Genomic DNA, 23,511 nt, shown 5'->3' on the forward strand with positions numbered 1-23,511 from the left:
GGGAGTCAAGATATTAAGTGGATGGAACCTTTGGAAATTCATTGGGCATGTGAATTTGTATTCCTTTTTTTTTTCTTTTTGCTAATATCATTATCATTTCTTGTGACAAACAATGAAAGCCTACCCACTTTACAATACTGTAAAACAAGAAATGTTTGCGTGCATTTTAATTTCGCGAATTTCGCGAGCGCCAAGATTCGCGAAATTAAAATGCACGCGAAATTTCTTATCTACACTATATGCATTGAACGCAAGAGGCAATTCGCGAAAATTTCTTGCCACGAAAAAGGCCGTCAGCTCCAATTCTCGAAAATATCGTGCCGCGAATATGGTAAATTGGCACCTCGTCTACAACCACCCTGTCCACTGTCCACCTAGTCTAATGCCATCTCGTCTAAACTCACTTCGTCTACTACCAACTCGTCTACCAACCATTTTGTCTACATGCCAATTAGTCTAATTGTCATTTCGTCTACTAGCCATTTTATCTAATGTCCAATTTGTCTAAGTTACATTTCGTCTAACACCCATTATGTCTATTGACCATTTCGTCTATTAATCATAAGGTCTATGAATAAAATAGTCTACAGCTCATTTTGTCTAATAGCCAATTGGTCTACAACTCATTGTCTAATAGTCAATTAGTCTAATAACCAGTCAGTCTACTCCCAACTGGTCTACTGCCAACTGGTCTACTCCCAATTGGTCTAATCCCAACTGGTCTACACCCAATTGGTCTACTCCCAACTTGTCTACTCCCAATTGGTCTACTCCCAACTCGTCTACACCCAAGTGGTCTACTCCCAACTCGTCTACTCCCAACTAGTCTACACCCAACTGGTCTACACCCAACTTGTCTACTGCCAACTCATCTACTGCCAACTCGTCTTCTGCCAACTCGTCTACTGCCAACTAGTCTACTCCCAACTGGTCTACTACTAGTTATAGTTTTTTTTTTTTTTTTTTTTACTTAAGTCTACTTCATCCAGTTTCTTTTTTCCCAGTGAAATAGGTTGAACGCTCTTGGTGCCCCATTTGGTTTAAATTTTTATGTTCTAATTATGACATTTTTTAAGGAAAAAAAAGATAATGTCACAGTGTGACAAACTTGCTGTGTTATTTTTGTGGTGGATGTGTAATCTATATCAGAAGCAATCATGCAGCATTTATATGTCCAAACTTCAACACTCCATCCATTCAGCTTTGATAGTGATACACAATCATAAGTATGGTAAAAATGAAAAGGAACACATTAGAAGTACATTATCAGTATTCTTCATTCTGTCTGCCACGTACTGATGTATGTAAATGGTTAAATGCAACACAGTACTAGTATACGCGAGCATCCGGTGTCAATCCATCCAACTACATGCCCACATCGCGCGGATCGTTAGTACCTTCACTAGTGTACCAAACGCAATGAAAATCAAATTACGCTCGTACTGGATAATTCCTCATTCGGGATCCCGCCAAGATCGCTGCATGCATGCCCACGGAGGTGCGGGTGGACTGGGGTGGTCGGTCGAAATGTAATTCTGTCTCGTATGACTGACAATTCGTTTGTGATGGAGTATTGTAACTGAGCTAGTTTATCATTATTTAGTTATTTTACGGCCAAAATGTAGACTGGATAGTCATGTCTCACTATTGATTAGTATGTCTTTATATTCAGCATGTACGGAATAATTAACAACTAGAATAGTCTAATATTGATTTTTGTGCTATTAAATCAAGGGCAGGGTTTAATATGAATAGTTCATGACAGTGAGACGGACTGGACACTATACAAAGTGGTATATTCATTATTAGCATGACCAGATGGAAATGATCAGTTTGGGTAAATTGTTGAGAGTAAAACTAGTATATCAGTTGGGAGTACACCAATTGGGTATAGACGAGTATAGACCAATTGGGAGTAGACAAGTTGGGAGTAGACCAATTGGGAGTAGACCAATTGGGAGTAGACCAATTGGGAGTAGACCAGTTGGGAGTAGACCGATTGGGAGTAGACCAGTTGGGAGTAGACCAGTTGGTAGTAGACCAGTTAAGAGTAGACCAATTGGGAGTAGACGAGTTGGGAGTAGACCAGATGGGTATAGACCATATTGGGTATGGACAAACTAAGGGTTGGACGATATGATAACTAGACAAAGTGAATGTAGACTAAATGACTTGTAGACGAGGTAGGAGTAGACTAACTAGTAGTAGACAAAATAGATATTAGACGACATGGCAAATAGACATTGTGAGTGTAGACGATTTGGCTATTAGATCAATTGTTTTGTAGACGAAATGCTCCTTAGACGAGTTGGGTATTAGACAGTACGGGTAGTGGGCAAAGTGACTATTAGACAATATGGGTACTGGACAAAACGAGTTGTAGACCAAATGGGTATTAGACGAATCGGTAATAGACGATATGCCAGTAGACCAATTGGAAAATAGACATAGTGGCTTTAGACGAGGTCACTATAAACCGCGAATATATCATGTTTTACAGTATGGTGCTCTCGCATTTAAAATGCACATTTGGACATGTACTGTAAGCAGGCCTGGTACAAGTTAGAAAAACTTCTTGCAATGCTCTGCCATGCTATGTTTAGGTTTCTAATCTTTCCTGTGTTTACAGATAATGTCAGTGCCTGCAAAATGTATGATAAGACACCACATGCAAAATGTATTCTTTCTTGGGTATCATGTGTGTGGCCCTGAAAAGGGCTACCCTCGCCAAGTTATATTTTTTCAAACTCTCTGAGTGAGCATGTTTCAGTTTGATTAAAAATGTCAGCACATCTACTCTAGTAGGAGACAAAGTTTGTTCACCCTAATGAAGACAGTCCACTACACAAATATGACCTCAGTACTACAGGAAGTGAAATTGTACTGTGTAGAACACTTCCTGACATTTCCACACTAGTACCCATGGACAAAGGAGCGTTGTGACTATTGATGAGTGGGGAAACAATGGGAACATAGTGAAACTGCAGTATTATGTACAGTACTTCCCTTGTGGGATTTTTTGCAACAGAGAGCAAATAGTCTCCAAGCCAGTCTGGAGCATTTTAAATGCAGCACTTGATAGAAACAAATTCAATTGTGTGTCAAGCCCCAGTGTACTACAGGTATGGTATGCTTTCAAGAAGGGCAGAATAGGGTTATGACTTATACAACATGTAAGTGGTTGCTAATACCATCGTAGCATTTGTTTTGTGATAATGATCTTCAGCATGATGAGTATACTGTTCATTGGCTTTAATAGCATTATCATTAAAACAAAGAAAGAAAAAAAGGAGATTCTACATATATTACATGTACTTGTGTGAGGCAGTAAATTTCTCATTGTCTTGCGAATCTTGCAAATATCAAATCAGTCTTAAACTGTACATTCTAGGGTGCTGTATTGTTAACATGTACAGCATCTTTATTAAATGAGTAAATGGCAAAGTTGTAGCAACAAGACGGAAGAGAGGTTAAATACTCTCCGGACTCATTTTTATAATTTGATAAATTGTGAGAGCTGGTATATGAATATATCCGTAAAATAATGCAAAATTTACGTTGGCATAAGCTGTAAGAGCAGCCAAATGAAAAAAAAAAGTACTTGAAGCCTTGATATTAGGCTGATGGTGAAAAAGTACAATGAACTATCAGTTTGGGATTCTTGGTATGTTTTATTTCATAAACCATTCACTGCCAGCATAAAGTGCTGATATCTATTAACAAAGATATGCAACTTCCCAAAAGTCATTGGCATTGAATTTACATCATTTAGCAGAGGATATTCAGAGAAGGTCACAAGTTGATCAAATAAAAAAGTACAGCAGTTGAATACTAGTGTGGCTTGTTTATAAGCAGATCAGAGTCTTCGTTACATGTCTGTATTTCAAAATGACTTAGATTTTCCAAGCCAGGATGTGTACTCATGAAGTGCCTCTAAAGGTTACTTTTAAGTCGGAGCTACCGAGCCTCCCTGCTTTGAGAGTTTATGATACGGCTCCCTAAAAATAAACTATCAGTTATAATAAATACATCTCATCCTTTATCTGCTAAAAATAAGAGTCATGAAAGCCTCCCTGAATTGCTTTGAATTTATTCTCTCACCTTTTCAGAGGTGTGTATTGTAACACATACAGTATATGGCAATATCTCCTTGATAGCTCCCTTGAATACACTGAATTTTGATGCGTGATTATTGGAATTTTTGCCTTAACAGCTTTTGTCCGCTGAAGCCCAACATAAATGAAAAGTCAACCAGAGTCCAGATCTGCTGCATGTACAATGGTATTCTAGCCTCTTGAGTATCAATTGTTATTATTGTCTAAAGTATGATTCTCAAAGGGATGCCGGGTTATCATTATTATCACTATAATAGATTTCATATCTTTAGCAATATCACTCTGACTGTCATTTGTTATGTTTTTATCCCTTTAGGCATTGGTGTGCAGTACTTTCATTCCGTTCTACTCTGGCTTCCTCCCACCATCCTTCAGGGGCACGGTAAGTACATTGTACCTCAGCACCTCAGAACCTAATACCTGGTACTGTACATTACTGCTACTACTAATACACCAGTTTGGAGACTTACATCTGCACACTGTATGAGCAGATAAAAGGTATTGCACTATTCTACCATGCAAAATATGAAACCATGCGGTGTACAAGAAAAAAGAGGTGGCTACTTGTATTTGGAAGCCGAGGAACATGCCTCAAAATACTGCTGCGGGTGGCTGTCGAAGAAGTAAGAAATGATATGGAAATCTGATTTATCTCAAGGATCTTTGTTGTGACATCATGTGACTTTCAAAACAATGGTCACCCAGGGAGCAACGGTCATGTGATACAATTGTTATATGATCACTGCAAGGCCATCTGGGAAACAGTTGTTGGTTACTTTGTGCAGTGAGAAATCTGTAATGCTAGATGTATAGCATATCAGACAGATAATTACTGTCTTTCTTGAGGTGTGATATGACACTTGATATCTCATGGGAACTCTTATTTCCTCAAAAGATTATATTCAAATTTTATTGCCTGGATAGGAAGATAATCCTGTTCAAGGGACTTTTATTGTGTACCTCAATGACATTTATCTGTAATTTAATGTGCATTCAACTTAACTGTAAAATATTTATTTATTTTTTTTTCTAAAATGGACAGATCATAAACGAATTGATGAAAATAGTCAGTTGGATTGCTCTTGAGGATACTTGCCCAGACTGAGTAGTGCATTTTGCTTTGCTGAGTCACTCTACAGTGTAGTATTGGAACCAGAATGAAAAATGATCAGTGGCATTGGCGAGAAATGAGAGGAACTTTTAATAGGGAATCAACTTTATACACAGATACTTTGTATATTATGGGAAAATGCCACCTACCACTTAGTTTCCACTGTCAACATTGTATTGATTGTTCACGAATATTTGATTTTAGGACTTGGCTATTGGGCAGTTTGATGGCATATTGGAAACACTACAGTGCTGCATGGAGTGCAGCATTGTGCATGCAATTTCTGTTTGTTTTTGGGGGGCAGTCATTGTTGGTGACATATACATGTATGTAGCTCTATGATAGTGTTTTGATTCTCTTAAAACAATTTAACCGATTGTATTCTGTGTGCAAAGAACATGTAAGTAACATGCTTCATATCCAGAGTCAAAATGGTATTCTTCAAGATCATCAAATAATGAAGTTATTGTGTATTTCACTAGTAAATTAAGAAGAATGTTATATGTTGGCATGAAACAGGTTTGTGCAAAACGACAATTAAGCATTCAATTAGTACCCAAAACTAACTAAGAAACTGTCATAAAGATAAGGAGCAAAAAGAAAGCAAGTGTTGTTGACTTTCAATTTGGGAATCTTCATCAAAGTACATATTTTACGTGGGCCCAGGCACCATTCAAATACATTTGGTGTACATATCAGATAATTACTTGAACACTACATGTAGGTACTTTGTTTATTTTGCTTGAATAGTCTGCGATTCATTTCATTTCAATGATCTTGGTTTTCGATCATGACAAAACTTGTAAGATAAGACCTGCACACGGGGCATAACAAATTCCTTAATTTTTGTTCCACTCTGCAGCGGTATGTAGACGGTGGTATATCAGACAACCTCCCAATCATAGACCATTCCTGCAAAACCATCACAGTATCGCCTTTCTCCGGGGAGGCCGATATATGTCCGCGATCCGACGAATTCAGCGACTACCTCGACTTCACCGTTTCCAACACACATATACAGGTGAGTTCCTCTTTTTCTATCATGTGCCACCCACAGATGGCTAAATTTCAGAATAGTTTTACTAATACTGCACCTTGATGATTAAATTTTCATAACATACTTGTACAATGTGTGAGAAAGCACAAATTAAATCATTTGTTGAGATTGAGGGACATCTCTGGTCTGAAGTTCATATGACAGCCTTTGCAGATTTCTTCCATGTCCTTACATAATTTCATTTCTTTGGCTGATGTTCATCTTGGCAGTGGAAATAGATGGTAGGCCAGACAATTTGGTCTATCTGAAAATTTCATGGCCTGAAAGAGAGAGGTAGTGGCCCAAAATAAAAGCAAAAGTAATAATCCATTTTTAACATTGGTTGCCCAATTGGACCACCAACCAATACATTTTGGTGGCCCAACACCAATTCTTAGTGGCCAGGGGGCAGTGGGCCAGTGGTGATGTTGAACCCTGCATACAATATTATTGATTTTATGCTTAGACAGTACAGTGTATGTACTACACTTTGAGTCAATACAGGATTAGATATTAATCATCGAAATACAAAAACTATGCTATCGTTCAAAGTAATTTTGTTGGGCTGGGTTTTTGTTAAACACACCCATTACAATCCCAGTGTAAAACCCTCCTGAAGTTACCTGTGTTGGCTCAAGGGTCAAGCATTAAAAGGCAAACAAGGCTTGCATTCCATTTTCTCGTCCAAGTTTGCTCCAATCTATGGGGGATTGCAGTGGAAGTGTAAACCAGTGTGTCACACACAGCTGCCAATTTCCATTCAACGACAATTGCCTCCTGTTATCAATGAACCGATCAAAGTTGGGTAGTAGAGGAGCCAAGATTGATAGCTCTGTAAATTGACAATTATGGTTTGATTCATTGTGCAATAAATGCTTTTAAAGATGGCAGGAACCTGTGCCGAATGAGAGAACCCCTGCTCCCCTTGATTTATGGGTAAGAGGTTACACCCGAAGACCTCGATAGCGGAAAGGTCAGGGGTAAGGTATGCAATATGACAGCCAGTATGGCAAATGATCAAGAAGTCAAGAGTAAGGTGTATTCAATGTAGTCTACCAGTCCAAGTGACAGTATTTAGTTGGGGTGTTTGGCAGATGACCACTAGCTATACCAGCCAGTGTCCTTCACAACGCCAGAAGGTCAAGTTTGATGTAAGAGACGAATGGACAACAGCCACATGATATCCAGTTCAATAGTTACGTGGTACATACAAATAATGTAAAGGTGAGAGGGTGTTGGTGGAGATGCAACACACTTGAGGGACAGTGGTGAAACATTCACAAGGCAGAGCCAAGTGCGCGTTTCATGATATTGTAAGTACGAGTGAGCTGCTCTCCACTAATGTCACAAACTCAAACCTCTGCATTATTTGTTTTATAAAATGTTTCTATGACCTATTTTTCAGTTACAGTGTCTGTACCTTATTTTATGGGTGAATACCAGTCAGCTACATTGATTGAGTGCACACCGTTCAAGTATATTTGCAATTCAGACATCATTGAGTACAATTGCAGCAAGCCAAATGAATGCACAAAGTCACATTTAATTTATGCAATGATACTAGTATCTCAGAGCTGTTGTTAGAACCAGTCATTGGTATTCAACTAATGACCGCTGGGCATGTTACACAAAATGAAAGACCTGTCATGTGATTGCCATCAGCCTATCATTTGATTAGGGTCCATATCACCATTTTGAAATATGTTTTCTCTTTCCCGTCACAGCTCACTGCCAGTAACTTGTACAGAATGTGTCGAGCCCTCTACCCCCCGGAGCCCAGTGTGCTCAGCAGGATGTGTCAGCAGGGGTTTGACGATGCCCTGGTCTACCTCAAAACACATAGTGAGTTACTGTAAAACGAGGAATGTTCGCATGCATTTTAATTTCGCGAATTTTGCGAGAGCAAAGATTCGCAAAATTAAAATGCACAAATGAACTTCTTGTCCACACTTTAAATGCATTGAATGCCAGTGGCAATGCATGAAAATTTCATGCTGCAAAAAAAAGGCCATTGGCTCCAAATCGCGAAAATTTCATGCTGCGAATATATCATATCTTACAGTAAACTGATTCTGATGAGTCTTAACATTGTGAGAAGGATTCAAACCTCTCCAATTCACCTGCTTTGATACATAAGTAGAGGAGTGAGGAGATAATTTTAGGTACCGGTAGTATAAAAAGAACATTAAATGCCAACCAGTAACAACTACAAGAACTGCGTCACACAGTAGAAGCAGAATTGCCTCTGACATAGTGTTATTCCCCGTAAGGATCATTACAGTGCATGCCGTGTATACTCAAGTCTGGAAAGCTGTGAGTTAAAGGACAAGTTCACCTTCATAAACATAAGGATTGAGCGATTGTAGCAATATTAGTAGAACACATCATTGAAGGTTTGAGGAAAATCGGACAATCCGTTCAAAAGTTATGAATTTTTGAAGTTTTTGTGCAGTAACCGCTGGATGAGAAGACTACTGCAGTGTATGAATAACTCAGATGTCACATGCGTACAACAATATAAGAAAATACAAAGAGAATTTCACAAAATTTCATCTTTTGAAAGAAAGTACACATTCCCTTGACTCATTACCGACATATGTTATGGGTAATATTATTCCCCCTGCCTTTAGAAAGAGACAAGTCAAGTGGTCTGTCATTATGCGAAAAAAGTGGAAATATGTTGAATTTTCTTTACATTTTCTTTATACTGTTGTACGCATATGACTCACAAGCTGCAGTAGTCTCCTCATCCAGTGGTTCCAACACAAAAATTTTAAAAATTCATAACTTTTGCATCGATTGTCCAATTTTCCTCAAACTTTCACTGATGTGTTCTACTTATATTGCTGCATTTTCTCAATCCTTATGTTTATGAAGGTGAACCTGTCCTTTAAGGTAGATCCTAGTTGACCGCCTCAAGCAGGCTGTGGTTTGGTGTCTGTCAACAAGAGGATCCTATTCCTGGGTCACCTTGAGAAGAGAAAAAGGGGAAGGCGAACTAATTTTACCAGGAACAAGGATGTATCGATGAGGTCAACTGTTCCCCCATCTAGGATCCATTCAAGGCGGCCGTGCCTTCGTGGGGAAGCGGTGTGCACTTTCACTGTCAATGTCATGTTAATGGTGTCATATCATTATATAGGTTTGATTGGTACTTGTAACTAGCATCCTGGATCCAGTGAAAACCACAAAAGCTTTTCTCTTTTTACCCCCACTTCCACCCTCACACCACACCACCTGCTGGAACCAGGAGGTTGTTAACCCTTGGCAACATCTCCAGAGTTCACATCCCTTCTACCTCTCAGCTGGTTGTATTTAGAAAATAGATACGATAGCTTTGGCAGGTGTTTGTGCTTTGTATTGAAAATATGCTGACAATCTGTGTCTCCCTTTTGCAACCCTGGAAACCAAATTCCTTTCATCAGCTTGTATGTTGTCGAGGTGTTATTGGAGGTAATTGAAAACCTTTCCTCAGAATGATAAAACTGGAATCTTTATGATGGATGGGGAATAGATACTGTAGTTTTCTAGTGAATTTATTTTAACCAAAAAAACTTCCAACTGTTGTTTTTCCTACAAAGGGGGAGTGTATTCTCGAGTAACATGGGGTTAGATTTTCATTTCTGTTTTCAAACTCTGCGGTGTATTATACCATATGTGACCCGCTACAACAAAATGATCCTAAAGTCGGGCGAGGTCGATTATTTGAAAATTGCATGACACAATTCCCTAATCTTTCTGCTTTAAATTGATATATAACACATCTTATAAAAATAATCGGCTGCGGAGATATCGATGTTTAAAAGAGAGCATGTCGACGCGTCTGGGAAATCACTGTTTCGAGAAAAGCGCCCTAAAAGTTCTCCTTGCGATGCAATCACGACCAAGGGACACGCAAGTCAGTATTCACCTCCGGACAATAGAAGGTAAGCCCTAGCAACCCCCGCAATGCTCATTCAAACACAGCGTCGGCGGTCTCCTCACCGACCAATCAGTGACCAGGATTCCAGGAGAAGCGGCTGGGCATAGCGCACCCTGCCACCACACACCAGTCGACTGGGGAGTGTGCGAGCTTCACGCTTCGGTTAGCGGCAAGCAGCAAACTGACCAATGAGATCACTCTGGTCGTTGTTAGGGGCGGAGCCTATCTGCGGCGCTCAATCCAAATGTTCGAACCAGTTTCTGCTTCGTTGAAACGCCAAAAAACATGGCCCAGAAAAACGCTATTTTTTGGTCTTTCCTTTCATCATTTTGCTTCAAAATTTCGACAGATGATAGAAGACATGTCAGACTTTAATAATATGTCAAATTCAGAAAATCGTAAGTTTTGACCAATTTTGATGCTCTGACTTCAAACTCGATTTTCACGTCTTTGACCGTGCGCGACTTTAGGACCATTTTGTTGTAGCGGGTCACATATTATTAAGATATCATACACAATGTTTGGAGACATTCTTCAACCAGGCAAAATTTTGCAGTCTGTACAAAGGGGATATTGTACGACCTTTAACACTGATAATCAATGAAAGCAGAAAGAAGCATTCTAACTCATTTCCTTCCTACCTTCTGTCATCATCCTCCTGTTCTGATCATTTCCACCCAAAGCTGTAAACTTATTCCTGTCTATGTTTGGTGTTTGTTTTCAAAGGTGTGTAGTGTTTGGCACGAGTCCAAGTTGCCTTGACTTGAATCTGGTTATATCATGAAGTGCGCTTTGAACTCTTTGAACTTCACAGTCAACATTCAGGGGGAGGTTTCCCTATTAAAATAAATGTAACCAACTCTCCAACCCGCAAGGAGTGTCAAAACAACCATCTAAATATAAAAACTAAATCTTGATATACCAGATAGATTATTTCCCTTTTGGAAGATCAAGAGATATTTTATCAGGACTGCTTATCGGTACTGTCAAAAAGAAAGAATTTGATATTGGGAACTTTTATAGGACACTTAGAAAGAGTAGAGGTCTCTTTGCAAAATAAGTTAACCCTGCAGATGAGCTTCATGTATAAACATTGCATGAAAAGATCATCCTCAGGGAAATATGTTTGTATCATATTCCTACCTCCAACAGGTACACCATGTTTGGTTTCAGTGTGTAGATATTCAAAAACATGCTACTAGTACAGATGTATATCATTCCACCTCTGAATTCTCTCAGTTTTCTTCAGTGGTTAACTGTGTGACTGTATACTTTCTTTAATAATGCAGAGACATTTTCCCTCCTCGCACAAATTTTTTCCTCATTGCCATATGGTCCCTGTGTATTTACTTTACCATCTAACTTAATATTACAGAAGAGGGGATAATCATATGCCCATCAAAAGTCTGATACCCAATGAAATATGGGGTGGGGGATTTCCATTCTTCGTGCTAGTTGAGCAAACTATATTTTATATGTAGGATATTGAATGGCATGCACATTTGAAGCCCACACCTTGTGATTATGGCATGCCCCTTTTCACATCTTTCTTCAACGTTCTCTAATCTCCACACCCCCCAAGAAAAAAGAAGAAGATAAGAGGTGCCAGCTTACACTACATGAATAGTCCAGTCAAATGCATAATATTCATAATCATTTTTTTTAGAAGTTTGATTAATGTAGAGTGGTGTGTTTAAAGGACAAGTTCACCTTCATAAACATAACGATTGAGAGAATGCAACAATATTAGTAGAACACATCAGTGAAAGTTTGAGGAAAATTGGACAATCGATGCAAAAGTTATGAATTTTTGAAATTTTTGTTTTGGAACCGCTGGATGAGGAGACTACTACAGCTTGTGAGTCATATGCGTACAACAGTATAAAGAAAATATAAAGAAAATTCAACATATTTTCACTTTTTTCGCATAATAAAAGAGCACTTGACTTGCCTCTTTCTAAATGCAGGGGGAATAATATTACCCATAACATTTGTCGGTAACGAGTCGGGGGAATGTGTACTTTTTTCATAAGATGAAATTTTGTGAAATTCTCTTTATATTTTCCTTATATTGTTGTACGCATGTGACATCTAAGTTTTTCACACACTGCAGTAGTCTTTTCATCCAGCGGTTACTGCACAAAAACTTCAAAAATTCATAACTTTTGAACGGATTGTCTGATTTTTCCTCAAACTTTCACTGATGTGTTCTACTAATATTGTTACATTCTCTCAATCCTTATGTTTATGAAGGTGAACTTGTCCTTTAAGGGTCACTATAAGACACTGGGTTGTACAAAAATAGCAGATGTTTTGTTTTTCCCTTCCTTTCTCAACAATTGTCGGCACCTTTGTTGAGATAATAAACTACTCTTTGCTTGTTTGTTTGGCTTTATTTTGAGAGTGCTGTAATGATAAATTCACAAGCAAGGTTGTTGAACCTCCTTTCTCATTCCCTTTCGAGCAGTATTACAATGTACACTGTAAGCATGCATGCGTGCAATGTGATCAGTGGACCGTACAAACATTAATATATGGAATGTTGACTCTTTAGCATGTGCAACAGCACATGCTCTTTGATGAACATTACATCAGACTTGTGGATAGTTATCAATATACTGAAAAGCCTGCCCTCCCTATCTTTAAGAAGGACAAGGGAGGTGACCCAGTTGTTGGCTACGATAGCAGATATCCTCAAGGAGGCAACCAATAGCCAGGACTGTGGACAAGGAGTGTCGGCTAAAGTTTGAGTCAATATTTGTACAGCAGAGAGGGGGGGGGGGGGGAATAAGAATGACAAATATGATTATCTGTCAGACTAAGGATTAAGAATTTGACACAGTAAAGGCTGTCAAAGATTCTTGGAGTTGCCAACTCATCGTGCCTTCATGACAGACTGTCTTGATAGAACACAGCATTATAATGCTTGACTGAAAATTAAATTCTTCTTGAATGAAGCTTTTCTTCTTCTTCTTCTTCTTCTTCTTCTTCTTCTCCTCCTTTTTTTCTCCCTCTTTATATATCTTCCCCCTTTCCCTCTATCTCTTTCTTATGCTCTTGTTTGAAAAAGGCACCCACTTAATAATTTGAGGTATGTATAATTCTGATTAAATACCATATTACTCTCCATACATGTACAATGGTTCACTCATTTTCTTTCACACAAAGGAACCCAAGTTTATTGAAAGATTGGATTCTTGTATTTTAGTTTTTATGTCCTTTAAAATTCTTGAATCTTTTTCACTGGACACAGTATCATGATCATGATGGGAATAACCACTTGTCATCAGAGCCCTTGAAAATACCTTGTAGATTATACCAGCGGTAGACCAGTCTGGCTGTTATTTGTGAAAGAATGTGGCACCTCGGAAGGGTGTGGATTCGCTAAATTTCAGTCTCTATTCAAACTCTATTCGCTCAAGTGCAGTTCACAGACAGTTATGATGTAACAAGGTATTATGATATGGAGGGGGAAAAGGATTGGTAACTTCATTAGCTTTGTAGTCTCTTCAAAATGTAAGCCATCTTAGATGAGTTGCTGGACCTAGTATTTGAATCAAAGCCTAGGGAAAAAGAAAGTGGCTGTATTTAATTTGGTTCCTACTTCTAAAATCCTGCAGTATCAGCTCTTGTAAAATTTCTACTTACTCTGCTATTATCTTTCCAGTTACACCCATAAATACAAGACAAAATCAAGTGTTAGTTTCCATCGGTGGGCTGAAATTACAAACATAATCAAGAAATTCTAGCAGTTGAGGCAGTCTGGCAACTAATTTGAAGCTCGTAGTAAATCTCCCAGCCTGTACAGACCACAAGATTGTGTTACCTGTTAGGAGCAGTCAGTGGACAGCGAGCCTGTGTTGCGCAATAAATGCACCTCATGGGAAAGCAAACAGACGGTCTATTGTCCAGTGAGATATCGCAGATAAGCCGAAGACATCAGAACATTGCATGGAGTTTATCGCAAGACCACAATAAAGGGCAATTTGTGACTTCTTTCCCTGGAGTCGGCCATGATATAATCCATTGATGGTTCAAAAAGAATTGTAGATTAGCATGGCCTTGATTGAGATACAAATGTACAGATAGTGTACTCTAATTGCAGTATGAAAAAAGAGTAGTAGTTATGCAGTATGTATGGGGAAAGAAGAGGAGTTACTGAGTTTTGTTCTCTTTTGTTGTACTAGGGGTGGAATACAGTGGTGTGCCTTACAGTAGATATTCAATATGTTCCTTTTCCCTTGACTCAGAAAAGGAAGGTTTTGAAAATAATGTCTTTTCCTCATAAAACTATTTGAAGCAGATTTGGACGTCCTTGCATTTTTTCAAGGGAGTTCTTTAATAGGAAGGAGACAGCAGAGCGTACGAGCGAGGAAATGAGACTGCAGATTGAGAGTATGGAAGCATACATTGTAGTTGTTGTTTTTTTTCTCCCTTCTTCTTTATAGGTGTCATGGGTATTTTTGTGATACAGATGTTGTTGCAGCTTTGAAACTAGATCAAGGAATCTCAGGGCAACTGACCCAGACTTTTACAGCAATATCAGGAGAAGAGAATGTCTCCTCTTTTCTTGGGAGGGGGGGGGGGGCAGTCTGGTTTCTTGGCAATTTTTCCAGATGTTTTGAGTATTTAAAAGGACAGTGACCTTTTAGATATTCACACATTAAGTACTGTTTCTTCATAGTATCTGTTCTCATTAGAATATGATGTAAACATTAATACATCAACTGTGATTTAATGTTTATGTGATGTGTTTTGTGATAGTTACTTCTCATTCCTGCAGACCTGGTAATCCATTGTGAGTGTAGAATATGTGATATACGTTTCGTTACTTATTTTCTATCTTTGAGTACCTTTAAAGTATGTTCAAATTTGCTAGATCTGTAGCATCAAGCAAATTTTCTGTCCTATGTGTAATGCAAACTAAAGCTATCTTCAGCTGTAATAAGTGGCAGCAGTGAGCCTTTTTAAGTGCCCACTCAATTGTCATGACCGTCTGCAAAATCAAAAAACTTGATGAGAGAAATCCGTCTGATCCAGTTTAGCGCAAAAAATACTCGCGCAAAAATTGATGACTGTTTTTGCGTTTGTTTTCCCCCTGCAGCTATCATTCCTTGCGAGAGACACGTACTGAAGGCGAGGTCACACTCCGTTTGTCTTGGCAACCTCAGGATGGGGACCTCACCATCCAGATCGAAGCTCGCGGCTGGTAGGCGGCGCACCGCACCTCTCCCCAGGCGACGCTCGCATGCAGCGTCCTTCTCTTCCTCCTCCAGCGTCAGATGGAGCGTGTCGGAAGACTCCGGGACGGAGGAGGATGCGGAGGAGGAGGAGGAGGAGGAAGAAGAAGAAGAAGAGGAAGAGGAAACGGAAGTTACTAAGGGATTGGACGAAACAGATTTTGAGGTTAGAGGCTTTTCTTCTTCTTTCTTTTATATCAAGATTTCAGTTTATGGGTGACACAACATTTGCTCCTGCAACGACTGCTCCTATCTGATTTTCTCCGAGGACGTAGTATTACAGGGTAGAGTTCTGATAGGGTTTTAGGTTTTACTTAGTTTGATGTGAGGATTAGGATTAGGGTTAGGGTTTATGTTTGTGGGTAGGAATGTATGTTTGGCTTGGCTTGGCTTGGCGTGTAGATATTTCATGGGAATAATTGTCACAGGAGCAAATGTGATGGAACCCAATTTATGATGCTAGTGATATGACATGCCTGCTTTAATACAGGGTTTGAGGATATGAGCTCAATTGGGAGTAGATGTCATACACTTGCCCAGGACAATTTCTTTTGCCTAATAGACATGTCATAGGAATAGCATTGCTATGAATGGAAAGCTTGCTATCATGTCTCAAAGAGAGTTGAATCACAGTGAGAATGGACAATACAGTGGGGAGTTATACACATCCATTTAAAGACAGATGAAATAGTCCAATTTAATGATCGACTTGTTAAACATTTAAATTGTCCAAGATATGAAACATGTGGTCGGATCCAGTCTTAACCAGCCGGTGCACTCTTCAAACATACAGAGCGTGTTTAGGGAAATTCCAAGGTGCTCCCACTTTTGATGAGCCTGTAAAATTGTATAGTAAGTTCAGCTCAAGTTTGTCACACGCACTCTTGATATCATGTGTCACTTTAGCTGTAACTTGTATGTATATATTGACATAAAAAATTCGAAAGACGTTTGACCCTGCATGATGTAGACATTGTCATCTTCAACATTATCCTATTTAAGTTTTGGTGGTTTTATACTTTCTTTTTCTGATATGAAACCCAGGAACCAACCATGTTTTCTGTGCCAGAGGAAGAGGAGGAGGAGGAGGAGGGAGTTAGGACGTGGGATCACTGGGATGACAACGACTTCTTCGAGAACCGTCCCTGCGAGAAGTGCGAACGCCACTCCAAGGAGCTGAGACGGGTCAAGAGTTTACCACCGGAGGTCATGGAAGGTGAGGACTACCAGCAACTCACTAAACTTCAGGGAACAAAAAGATATTCAAGACATGTGCTGAATTAATTGTATACATGCAGTTGTCTCCGCATAATTGGCTAGTGTGAGGCAGAGCGTTTTCTACAAGATTAGGCACGTGCATCTGATTTACCAGAAACTACTGTATATTATTATCAGAACTTCTGTCTATCTTTTCACATGGGGGGCAGGATGCGAGGAATTGAGTCGATGGTTGAAGGAAATGGTCTCATCATTCGTATGATAATGCTAATTAATGGATTTTGTTTGGGGAGAACTGAAGGAGCTGTGTTCTGGACTGTGTAGTTGCTAGTTTCCTGGTTGATTTTAAGTACAAGTTGGTCTTAGATCTTGGATAATCTGTCTTAACCATTTCAATAGGAAATTGTAATTGTTATTGTTTTCAAAGTTTTTGTTGTTGTACTTTGTCATCTCCTTTTCTTGTTCTTCACGTTCTTATTATAATCGTTGCTGTTAATTATGATTTTGTTATTATTGTCGTTGTTATCATGAATTGCTTGATGATGGTGATTGTCATGGTAATGGTGATGAAAATGTTTCTCTTCAAGCCATGAGAGATTGATCCTAACCCTCCCTATATAAATCTCTCTCTCTCTCTCTCTGCTGTCCCCTCCCCACCCTCACGCAATCCCCCAGTTCTTCACTCCGCCTGCCAGTCCCTGAACCCCACCCTGTGGAACTACATCACTCGGAGCAGACTGGGCCAGGTGGTCTCCATCGTCTCTCTGCCTTACGTTCTCCCTCTGGAGACGGCGTTCACCCTCGCCATGCGGTAAGTCGGGATTCTCTCCAATTCGCACATCCATATCACACATGAAAGCGCATTAGGAAACTCCTATAAGGTCGCAGACATCATCACCCTAGTAGGCTAGAAAAGATGTGTTCTGTGCCAACCAAATTATGGTATACATGTGAAGAGTTTGTTCGCAAAAACCGATTAGTCCGTATTAGCCAAATGGAGATATTTGCGATTAAAGGTCAAGAAAAATAAAGAGAATAATAAGAAAATTTTTGCTTCTTTTGACCATAACTTCATAAATATACCTTTATACGTAGTGACCAATATATCATTTAAAAGATATTATTTTGTACTTTATGACAGAGACCGTACTTCAAAATCTTCAAAAAGGGACTTATCGGTTTTTGCAAACAAACTCTTCATGTGAAGGAGTTCTTTGACTGACATACAGACCAAAAAAGTTGTACCTCTACATCCTGCTGCATCATCACAAGAAGTCGATGAACTGTGTATATCAATGCAGATTTAATGAAGCAGTAAGAGTTTGACATGTACAACAAGGCAGAAGTTTGCTGTGATGTCACTCTGATCAGACCTTACTTTCAGTGCTCCAATTGAGCAAATCCTCTTTATTAGCTTGTCCATTATGATATTTGGATTTTGTTCCCAGATGATATATTTGCACCTACAGCACTCGACAGAGGGGATATAGCGCATGATATCGTTTAAAGTTATTAAAGTTTTTTTTTTCTGCCGAGAATATGGTGATATGTAATTTGTAGAAAATTTCAGAGGAGCTTGGGGTTGTCATAGAAACAAAGATGGTTATTGACAATTCTATTTCATTTTATTCCTTAAATGGACGTTGGCCTTGAAGGTTAACAAGGTGGCTCCCTAACCTACCAGCCGACATGAAGTGGTTCCTGTCCGGCTTATCGAACATCATTCGGATCATCCTGGCGAACCTCGGGGACATGGACATCCGGAAGTTTGAAGCGCAGTGAGTGTGGGCAGTCAAAAGTTGGCGGCCGGGGATAAGGATCGGGGTGCTTGGTATTGTTTTGGAGGGAAGTTGCGGGGTATGGGCGACCTTCTCAATTGTGGCAAGGTGTCTCCAGAAAGGGGAGCGTGGCATTCAGACAAAGTTTTGTCTTTTCTTGTCATCGGGAAGGAAAGGGGGTCCAGGACTTGTGGATCTGTCCATTGTTGTCATTGGGAAAGAAAGGAGGGTGGGACTTGAGGATCCGTCCTTTGTTTGTTGTCATTGGGACTTGTGGGTCACACTGCTGTTAGAGTCTGCAAGAACATGGATGCACTGTTTTATAGCAGGAAATCCTCTTGGTTTATGTATTTCACATTCCAACTGTTGTCATGACAAGGAGAAGTGAGTAAGCAAATCTAATGTTTCTAGAGTAGACCCAAGATTTAGACCATCAAATCACTACAGATAATGGGGAAAGGTTTCGTGCAAACTACAAAGAGAAAACAAGATTACTTAACCCGTTCCATACTGAATTCTCAAATACACATAGACTTAAAACAGAGGCCACCAGGTTCCCATACAAAATGGGTTAATATGCCATTCTCAGGGAGTGAAAATCATGAGAACTGGAATCAGAGGAGGAAGGGGCTGCTACTGTGATGGACCGGGAGGGAAGGACAACAAAGAAAATGGAGTTAGGTTGTCTAAAACCTGTGGTTTCTCTTTTAGTTTGTTGGGCTATGTTGGCAGTGTGGAGCAAGGCATGAGCAACAATTCACAGAGAGGAGGCTAGCCTTTCCTGTAGCAGGCAAAAGAGGGCGCTATTTGGCATATGTTGTGATGCATCTCTGGGTCTCACTTTGGTGGAAGTTTGCTTTACATGGAAATATATTGCAATTTTTATACCCCCGCCAAACGAAGTTTGAAGGGGGTATATAGGAATCAGCGGACGGTCGGGCGGTCGGGCGGTCGGTCGGGCGGTCGGGCGGTCGGGCGGTCGGTCGGGCGGTCGGGCGGTCGGGCGGTCGGTCCGTTGCAAATCTTGCGTCGCGAACTACTTCCTCAGTTTTCAACCGATTCCCATAAAACTTGGCACAGATGTGTGCCTTGGGTTGTAGATGTGCAAGACGTATTTTTTGACAGTACCCAAAAGTACGTTGCCATGGTAACGGCATATTATGGGCAAAAATGGGTACAAATCTTGCGTCGCGAACTCCTCCCACAGTTTTTGATCAATTTTTATGAAATTAGGTACAGATGTTCATCTGAATATGTTAATGTGCAAGACACATATTTCCGCAGTGGCAAAAAGTGCGTTGCCATGGTAACGGCATGTTATTGGTAAAATATAGGGCAAAATGCTTCATGGCAAAACTGCTTCATCAGTGTTCTTCCAATTCTCATGGAATTCATATTGAATGTTTGTCTTAGGATATAGGTCAGCATGACACATTTCTTGACAGTGACAAAAAGTATGTTGCCATGGTAACAGCTCACATATTATGAGCCAAAATGATGGAAAATTTTGTGTTGCAAACTACTTCCTCAGTTTTTGCCCAATTTCCATGAAACTTGGTACAGATGTGTGCCTTTGGTTGTAGATGTGCAAGACGCATTTTTTGACAGTACCCGAAAGTATGTTGCCATGGTAACGGCATATTAATGGCAGAAGATCAAGGAAAGATCTTGCGGATTTATCTACTTCCTCAGTTTTTTGACCAAAGCTTATGAAATGTGGCACACACCTTGATCTTGGTGGGAAGATGTGGAAGACATATTTTTCGGACGTGTCGGAAGCTGCGTTGCCATGGTAACGGCATATAAATGGCAGAAGATCAAGGAAAGATCTTGCGGATTGAACTACTTCCTCTGTATTCGACTGAAGCTCATGAAATGTGGCACACACATTGGTCTTGGTGGGAAGATGTGCAGACATATTTTTTGGACATGTCGGAAGCTGCGTTGCCATGGTAACGGCATATTAATGGTGGAAGATCAAGGAAAGATCTTGTGGATTGAACTACTTCCTCAGTTTTTGACAAAAGCTTATGAAATGTGGCACACACAATAGTCTTGGTGGGAAGATGTGCAAGACATATTTTTCGGACGTGTCGGAAGCTGCGTTGCCATGGTAACGGCATTTAAATGGCAGAAGATCAAGGAAAGATCATTCCTTGGGTAAGACTGTCGTCACGGGGCGGGGGTATTAATCACCTTAAGTGATATTTCTAGTTCTCCTTTTCTTCCCCTGTTTTTACTCTTTTATGTTGCCCATGTGAAAATTGATACTGCAGTGATAAAAACACTACTATTGGTAAAAAACAATCACATGGTGTTCCTACAAATGTAGTTTTGTGTTTGTTCCTGGAGATACTATTCAGAATATGGGGATGATGCTAAAGTGATAGAATTTGTTTTATTTTCTCCACTGTCCAGGGTACTGGGAGCATTTTGAAGTCGTTTTATTTACACTATTTAAACGTTGTTTCTTCTTGTGGCAGGTTCTCATGCAATTTTGGTCTTCAGCTTGAGCCGGAGCACATGTCTGCCTTGGCTGGCTACCCGGTCGCACCTCAGTCTGTCTCCGACCACGCCCACGAACTCTTAGCCCTTGACATGGCGACGAGGGCAGGGCGCCGCCCCCGCAAGCTCAACTTCCAGTTCTCCATGGACGTGCAGGCCGAGGCGCTGCCGGACTGCGTCGTGGACACCTTTGACTTCTGCGACGACCTCGGCGAGCTGACGCTCCCTCGGAGGCGGCATATTCACCTGGGGGCAAGAAGCCCACCCCCGAGCCCCGCCCCTACCCCCGATACTGCAGAGGAACAGGATTGGGAGTGTGACAGCTACGAGTACACCCTGAGGGTGGCAGAAGAGATTGAGGATGTCACCACCTACCACTACCTCCGCGTCACACAGCAGGTGGAGTCAGGTGACGGGCGTGGCACTGTGGAAGTCGTGGAAGTATGATGGGGGAGCAACAACCCCCCTTAGCAACCTGTGCAATCCATAAACAATTGTACTTCATTGTGCTTCTGCCATGTGTGCATAGCATCCCTAGTGGACTTCACAGAAGGTGCTTGAATAGGTATAATAGGGATCGTTCCACCCGCACAAGAATCGAATTGTAGCCAGTGTTTGGACTGACAGATTATAGCAACTCATGAGTGATTCAGACACAGCATCAAAAGCCAAGAAGCGAGTCAAGAGACGGATGGGGTGTGTGAGGAAATGGCTCGGCACAGCAACCTGTCTTAAGTCACAAAGGTGGAAGATACATACCTGCAACTTAGTGTAGTGAACTTGTCAAAGTCTTGATTCTTCCACAACCATAGCAAGCATCATGAGTTTTGAAGGATACTATGTGAATATTAATCTAGTAGAGGTGCAGTTTTAAATGTCCATATGAAGCTCTGATGACATTTCCAAATTTTTATTCCTTCATTATGCAACAAATATGTAGTAATTCCCACAGTCTTGCATATCATTCATTCAGACATATTTATTCACTGTATGTATCTGCCGGATACTAGTATGTATCGATCTTTTTATCAGGTTGAAGGTGATTGCCAAATTCTTACGCATGACAAGTAAAATCTGATCACAGTTGCTGCAATACTGAATTGTAACTAGCTGAAAGTATGACTGATTTGCAACAACATAGTGTGTGGTATTATATGTGTCTTGTTGTTGTCAATGAAGTGTCTGTTCTTCTAGTGTCTCATCTTACTTTGCCAATATAAGGTAATGCCTTCCTTACCTCCCCCCCCCCCCCCAAAAAAAAAAAAAGATGAGCAAAGTGCAGTTACAATTTCCATGGCCTCTGTTCTTGCAAATAGAGGAACATTTTACAAGTTAGTGCTACAGTGTTTGTTTTCCTCTCAAGTTTCTCCTGTGAACGTAACATATACCAGAGAGGTTACTAGTAGGTAAAGAGTGCTCACTTGCTGTACACCTTATACAATTGCTCTGTGAGTGCGCGAAGCAACGTAGGGTGCTAGGCTTGCCCCTTATGGCAGACATCGCTCCTTACTAGCATATGAGCAGCTAAATCAAGGAAGGTTGGATGGTAGATGGCTTAAACGGTGTGCCACATATTCTTTCTAGGGTATGTATGTGGCCCTGAAAAGGGCCTAGTACCCAATCCCGACGTTTCGGCAAGCATGTTCTCGCCATTCTCAATCAAGGAGTGCAGACTGGAAACATGACCGGTACAATTGTTCTGTGAGCATGTGAAGGAAAGGCCGCCATTACCAAGTAGGGCACGCCAACCCTCCTGTGCAATCACAGACATTTTACATAGTATGCCCTCTACAGGCTGTTAGTAATAACCTCTTTGAGGTGAGCTGTAGGTCATACTGTATGTACGCTGAATATTTCTTGAGGTTTTTATTTTCGCGAATTAGCAAAATTAAAGACACGCGAAAATATTGACTCTGATCCTGATGTGAATGTGACGTACACATGTACACTTCTTCGTTCAGTACAGGCCTCCACGATCGCGAATTTAACCACTCGCGAAATCGTCGGGAATTCCGGATTCGCGAAAATTTAGGCTCGCGAAATATATGGCGTATACAGTATTCAGTTTCCCACTCGTTAGTGACTGTGTGTATGTATGTGTGTGAGTGTATATGGAATATCAGTACTTCAAACTTGCCTCTGTAGTGTAGGTCTCGTGAGAATCAACTGCAACGATTGAAAAATCTGGACATTTTGTGAGAGGGAAACTACATGTAGTTCATTTGATAGAATGTTGACCCCATAAAATGGTTGAGAGATAATTTGCAGAGCATGACACAGCCAAGTTCATGCAGGGAGGAAAGAGAGAGAAGAAAGTGAAGTAGAATATGTGTCACCCCCTTCTTAAGCCACAAACAGTGCTGTACAGTATGTTTGAATTCTATGCATGACCTGCTGAAAGGAAATTTACTTATAAAAACTCAACTTCTGAACGGATCGTCCAATATTCCTCATACGCCACTGATGTGTTCTACTAAAATTTCTTCAAATGATTCATTGAATCCACAGGTATGTTTGTGGTAAATTTCCCTTTAACCCATTGAGGACGGGCTGATTTTGCTGTAACATGCATTTCCCATAGACACC

At 40.3% G+C, this 23,511-nt stretch overlaps 1 protein-coding gene across 1 annotated transcript in view; it reads left to right on the plus strand.

Annotated features, from left to right (window-relative positions):
- The window catches only part of LOC139740769 (patatin-like phospholipase domain-containing protein 2), a 28,002-nt gene extending 6,630 nt beyond the window's left edge, over window positions 1-21,372 (plus strand). The window contains exons 3-10 of the mRNA XM_071651343.1: window positions 4,432-4,497; window positions 6,089-6,247; window positions 7,987-8,104; window positions 15,289-15,557; window positions 16,511-16,640; window positions 17,318-17,453; window positions 18,298-18,420; window positions 20,904-21,372. Of these exons, the coding sequence (XP_071507444.1) occupies window positions 4,432-4,497; window positions 6,089-6,247; window positions 7,987-8,104; window positions 15,289-15,557; window positions 16,511-16,640; window positions 17,318-17,453; window positions 18,298-18,420; window positions 20,904-21,372 (1,470 nt within the window). The remainder of the gene's footprint in view (window positions 1-4,431; window positions 4,498-6,088; window positions 6,248-7,986; window positions 8,105-15,288; window positions 15,558-16,510; window positions 16,641-17,317; window positions 17,454-18,297; window positions 18,421-20,903) is intronic.
- Window positions 21,373-23,511: the final 2,139 nt, after the last annotated feature.

Source organism: Diadema antillarum, unplaced genomic scaffold, assembly GCF_040938485.1.
Source record: "Diadema antillarum isolate AM-2024a unplaced genomic scaffold, OU_Dant_1.0 seq00000879_RagTag, whole genome shotgun sequence".
Taxonomy (NCBI): Eukaryota; Metazoa; Echinodermata; class Echinoidea; order Diadematoida; family Diadematidae; genus Diadema; species Diadema antillarum.